The sequence below is a fragment of the Toxotes jaculatrix genome, chromosome 15 (assembly GCF_017976425.1).
Source record: "Toxotes jaculatrix isolate fToxJac2 chromosome 15, fToxJac2.pri, whole genome shotgun sequence".
Classification (NCBI taxonomy): Eukaryota; Metazoa; Chordata; class Actinopteri; family Toxotidae; genus Toxotes; species Toxotes jaculatrix.
The window spans coordinates 22,058,867-22,065,218 of NC_054408.1; the positions used below are offsets into that span (position 1 = coordinate 22,058,867).

General features: G+C 40.1%; 1 protein-coding gene across 1 annotated transcript; it reads left to right on the top strand.

The window, feature by feature from the left end:
* Positions 1-2,862: 2,862 nt before the first annotated feature.
* Positions 2,863-5,340, top strand: LOC121194896 (zinc transporter 7-like). The gene is made up of 4 exons (XM_041058028.1): positions 2,863-3,439; positions 3,573-3,619; positions 3,721-4,061; positions 4,322-5,340. The coding sequence occupies exons 2-4, from the start codon at positions 3,601-3,603 to the stop codon at positions 4,355-4,357; spliced, it is 396 nt and encodes a 131-aa protein (XP_040913962.1). The 5' UTR covers positions 2,863-3,439; positions 3,573-3,600; the 3' UTR covers positions 4,358-5,340.
* The last annotated feature ends 1,012 nt before the right edge of the window (positions 5,341-6,352 follow it).

The window sequence follows — 6,352 nt, forward strand, 5'->3', positions numbered from 1 at the left end:
TGCTGCCTTGCTTACATGCATTAATGTATTTCCTTTGTTAACAGTGTTGCATTATTTTGTGATCATGTGTTTATCAGTAAGACATGTCCTCATTAAGTCACGTGAGACAAGCTTTGTGATATATTTAACCCAAAGTGTATGATGTAATATTGACCTGCACTGCCTGTTTGGTTTGCCAACATTTTACAAAGCACACTGCGGTCCCCTTTTCCACAGTCCACAGTCCACAGTCCACAGTCCAGGGGACTGTTCTCTTGTTAAGAGGGGATTTCTGTGAATTCAAATGGCTTCTTTCAGTTTCAGGGTTTGGATCTGAGCTTTTGAAATGTACGGGCACAACAGAGGTAAAAAGAAAACTCATTTTTAATTGTCTTATGTTCATTCTTCTCAGTCTTTTTTCACTTGTACTCTCTCTCATTCCTTCTTGTCAAACTTTCATCACTGAATTTCAAAGAGCAAACTCTGATCAAATGTGTACAAACTGCGAGAGAAAATGATTAGCTCCACCCTTTTTGTTTGACTACAAACCATAGGAGGATACCCTCAATGTCCCCCGGGCCCGGCCCCACCCCAACCCTGCCCTCCTCAGCCTTGTGGTCCACCTGTGTGCAATCCTGTAGCACCACCTTATGGAGGCCATGGTCATGGACCAGGACCTGGCTGCGGATTTGGACCTGGCCATGGCCCTGAACATGGATGTGGGCATGATCATGGTCATGGCCATGGACATGGACCAGGGCCTGGCTGCGGATTTGGACCTGACCATGGCCCTGGGCATGGGCATGGACATGGACATGGACATGGACATGGACATGGACATGGGCATGATCATGGTCATGGCCATGGCCATGGACATGGACATGATCATGGACATGGACATGGACACCATGGACACAGACATGGTCATGGTCATGGTCATGGCCACAGACACAAGCATGGTCACATGCATGGTCGTTGTCACAAGAAAGGAAAGAAGTGTCATGGGGTAAGATCCAGTTGTTTTACTGAGCAATGGAAAGTGAAAACTGTGAAGTCTCCGGTGTGTCAAAGTAAACACTGTACAAGTGACAAGAGATAATACAAACATTTGAAATAAAATAGATCATTTCATATTAAACAGACAAAAAAACTGTTTATCCATGAATCTCAATCAAATTTAAAAAAAATAATTAATTAAAAATATATTTTAATTTTGAACAGTTCATTTTCTAACATACTTTCTGATTAGGCCACATTTTTTTTTTCAGCCATGCTTTATTCAGTGGTGCAGAGTGAAATATCTTTAGAGCTCTTCCATGAATGGACATGAAACTGGAGACTTTGCTCTGTGTCTGCAGAGGAAGAATTCTAACTATTTGTATTATTCTCTACTCAAGTGCCAGTGTTTGGTTCACAATTGCCTCAACAATTCTTCATGAGATACCAAGTAACATATTTCTATGACTTTTGATATTGATGATGATAATAATAATCCTCAACAGAAAAAACATAGTGATTTTGATTCCAACAGGTCATCAGACCAAAACATCTTCCAAAGTAACCCATTTAACTGCTCCAAAAACGACTCACATGAGCGTCTCCTGATTCCATCTCTATGATTAAAGTTGCTGAGGTTGAGTCACTGCTTGGTGAAACAGCAGGTGAAAGAGCAGCATGAAGTGTCTGTAATCCAGATTTTGATAACAGCACTGGATCAAATGACCCTGTTTAATGTGAAAGGTGTGTCTCACAGAGATGAACCCACAGAGCATTATCACTGAACTTTACAGTTCCCCTCAGCTCTCCGGAGCTTTACTGTTTTGATTCAACAACATAGAGATTTTTTTTTTTGACTGTAGCATGTAGAGGAGGGTTTTTCAGTGAAAATGCTCCACTAAATGTCACCTGCCCAGCACCAAACAACAGACCACGTTAGCAATTAAATGGTGAACATACTGGAGCATTTAGCAGTTAAACAGCCAGATATTTCCCTGAGTTGTTCGAGACCAAAAACAGAGCTGAAAGGAGAGTGAACATTGGCCAAACGTCAAATAAATGCAGATGAAATGATCAAACTTGAATGTTCCTTTTATGAACAGATTCCTGGATTCTTGAACACATTCATCATTAAAAAAAAATCTAATTAAGTGACACAACACTTTATTTGTTTGGTATTTACAATGGCAATTACTTATGAATCTCCATAATAACTTCTACTAAACGAATGAATTGATTGAGACATCCTTTTGTTCTTGTTGCAGTCCTCCAGCAGCTCCTGCAGCAGTGACTCTGACTAAATAAAGATTCCTGGACGTGAAGGGAAACCAGACAAGCTGCCACCTTAACACCTTCATCTTCCTACCTACAAAAATAATCAGCTGTTCAACCACCTACACTTTAAAGCATGTGTTTTCAACTCTGCCGATATTAAATGCAACATAAGGTTTTTTGATTCATGTTCTGCTGCCACATGCTGTGTTGTTTTATATTAAGTATTAACCCAGTAAATTTAAACTTTAAAGATACACACACACACACACACACACACACACACACATTAGAGCCATTTAGCAGCACAGCTCTGACTCTCTTCTGACAGATGACCAATGATATTTCTTTAAATGGTGTTTACACCCATCTGTGTGACACTCTGTATGATTTCTGTGTATTACACGCTGATCACAGTTGTCCCCTCGTGATAAACGACATAAAACCATTCATCATAAAAGCAAGTAATCTCAACAGTGTCTTGCCTTTTTGTTCCTTTTTTCATTTGACCTCAGAGTTTCTTATTACTGTTATCTGCCACTGTGCACTTATATTATCTTTATTTACCCAGGGAAGGTTGAATTTAAGACCTTTGTTCAGCAGTGTCTTTCACTAACAGTTACACACCCTGCACCTTCCCAGTACATTCACTTGAATTCTGTTTTTATCATCTGTATAATCAAAGATTTGGTAAACTGTGAATCTTCCATTTGCAAACATGTTTGCACCTCTGACCCAACACCAGTCAGTGGTGTTTTGTATTTGACAGCTGCTTTGACAACACTTGATAAATGTAATCGATGTCATGCTTAAACTTAATATAAAATATCACATTGTCTGATAAATTTGATAAATACAGAAAATCAGTTCACCGAGCAGTAACAAAAAAAAAAAAAAAAGAAAGATTCAAGCACAACTGTATTCAAACATCTCAAGTGTCATGAGATTGCAAATGAATAACATCTCTGGCAGCTGGACAAAAAGCTCAACAAAATCTCACAATTTTTGTGTGGGTGTGTGTATCTGTATCTTTATATGGCTCCTGCATGTTAAAGATTATACACACACACCCATTTAGGTCACAAAGCAAAAATGTCCTGATGGGAGTTCAGGCTTCAAAGTGAGGTGCGGCTGCACATAAATAGAACCAGCAGGTGACGGCTGCGTCTGTGAGTCGACTCTCCTGCACACGGTGGGTTCACCTCCGAAACTCCGCTGATGATTCGATGCTCTTTGAGCTTTTTAAAATTTGAAAGGACTGTATGTGCGTATTGAAAGACAAACTGTGTTGATTTATTTAAAGTTCTTTTTTTTTTCATTTCCAGGATTTGTAGTTTCATCTGAAGTTTCAGGATGTACGGACACAACCAAGGTAAAGAGTCGCTTTTAAACCATGTCTGATAACTGTGCTTCACATAATTTATTGTCACTTTTGCCAAATTTGACCTACATCTGATTCCTCCTAATGTTTAGGAAACCAGTACCCCCCTGGCTACCCTAACCACCCTCAGCAGATGCCAGGGGGTTACCCTCACTATCCTCCAGGCACCGTCCCACCACCAAACTACCCTCCACAGCCCCACGGTCCACACGGAGGCCTCCCCGGACATGGACCTGGGCCTTGCTGTGGCCAGGGTCAAGGGCATGGACACGGACAGGGCCACGGACACGGACACGGACAGGGCCATGGACACGGACACGGACAGGGCCACGGACATTGTCATGGACAGGGCCACGGACATGGGCACAAACACAAGCACAAGCATGGTCACAAGCACGGCAAGTGTCACAAGAAAGGAAAGGACTGTCACGGGGTAAGATTCACTCGTTTTCTCAAACATCATGCATTGAATGTTGGTTTTATTTGTTCCAGAAATTAATTTTTATTCTGGATTCACACAGTGGAACATTGAATATAAAAAAACATTGTACAGTACAACTTAATGTAAACTAACAAATCATAGATATATTGCTATATGATTGGTCAAATACTGCCAAAGTATTCTTTACATCATTTTTCGAGGGTTGAGGTGATTCGTTGATGTCTGATCTGTTGTGTTGATCCCTGCTTCAGTCCTCCAGCAGCTCCTGCAGCAGTGACTCTGATTAATGAAGATTCCTGGATGTTGGCACCTGGAAACCTTCATCTTCCTACCAGATGTTAAAATCAGCATTTTACTACCTAAATATTTCCTCACATCTAAACTTGGAAATGTATTTGAGTTAAACAGCCACATCTTTCACAAAAATGTACCCAAATAAATGTAATCAGGCTTCTGTCAAACTGTATGAAACACGGCTTCAGCTTTCACATCTAATATTCCTAAAATTTCATAACTTTGATGTAAAAGACACATTACAGACACTGTTGTGTCCGTTCTTGTGTTATTGAGAAACAGGCTTCTGTGTGTGATAAATGCCAGTAAATTAACTATGCAATGTTTCTCTTTGGTATTTTGTTTTTCTCCCTGTTTCTTAATGTGCTCTTTTCCTACTCTGTCTAATGTAACCAAAGTGGCCTCTTTATTTGCCCATGGGAGGTTGACTGTGCACATTTGCTCAGCCACACCTTGGTGACAAAAGACAAACAGACCTACACACTGAACAACAAAGGACACATATATAATGGTTGATCAGGCCATTATCCTAACAAAAAGGGGGATTCTAAACAACAAACACTGCAACAAACTCAACAACAGAAAACAAAACCCGACAATCAGCCTGTCAGCAAAAAATATCTTTAACTACTAACTAAACAACATATATCAACAACTAACAGTCTAAAGAAATAGTTGCCTATACAAACTAAATCCCTAATTCCCCTCCATGATGCAGCATCCATTTGGTCCAGCCCAATTTGGCCGCTCCCTCCATATAATGGCTGCACTTCTGGGGGCGGCCCCTTTTGGACCCAGCCTCACAGGACACCACTCAGCAACACCAGCAGCAACAGCACCCTCTGCATTGGTAACTCAAACAAAACAGAATTAGAATGAACCATTTAAACAAAGAAAAGAGTTGACTGTACAAAAGTTAACTAAATGTGCGCGCTACAAATAGAACCAATTGTACTGTCAAAAAGGATAAATAAAGTGTGTGTATTGTATTAAACAAATCCCATGTGTTTATTTACTTTATAACGTGCTTAAACTAAATAAGGGTAAAATTGTGGAAAGAAACTAAAGTGTAGGTGCAGAGGGAACTGACATTGCAGTGTGTTGTGTGGTCACAGGTGTGGCCATCACAGAACTGCCAACGCAATTACCTTAATCTTGTTTTGATAGCCTGTGTAATCAAACAACTAGTTATTGTAGACATGAAACCTTTTGAACAAGTTCACTGGTTCTCTGGTTATTAATTTAAAAAATAAAAATAAAACGTGGACAGTTTGCACAGTATATGTCGTCAGTGGTGAAAGATGCATCCAGATCCTCTGAGTAACAACACCTCAGTGTAAAACTGCTCCATTAAAGGTCCTGCATTCATAATTTTACTTCAGTAAACCTATAGTGATATTAGTAGCAAAATGCATTTACAGTATCAAAAGTCAAAGTACTCATTATGCAGTAGGTCTTCTATATGACACTGGGTTATTATTGGTGATGCAGTGCTGTGTAAGCAGCAGTTTAATGTTGTAGCTGACTGAGGCAAATCTAATTTAAACTACTTAATAGACTTAATATTTTATAAGTTACTCATGTTGTCGGTTTGTAAATCTTGATCTTTAAAGCAACCGGCAGTGACAGATGTCAATACAATAAATTGGTTTGAAAAGTATAATATTCCCCTGTGAAATGGAGTAGAAATATAAAGTAGTATGAAAAGCAAATGATGTAGTACCTCCAAGGTGTAGCTGCCGTACAGCAGCAGCTGAGTCAATATTTCCCAAGTGACGTCCCACCCTTGTTAGTAGTGTATTTTATACTCCTCTGTGTTTTATTTAAATATTCTGTTCACTACCGCCTCTCTAGCGTCAGTACCTCTTCCCCACAGCAGGTGGCAGTGTGGCACAAACACAGAGCGAGCTCAGGCTCCCTCGATGGTGTGTACGCCCATCACGGCGTCATAAATACCGACCAATCAGAGCTAGCTCGCTTACCTGTTC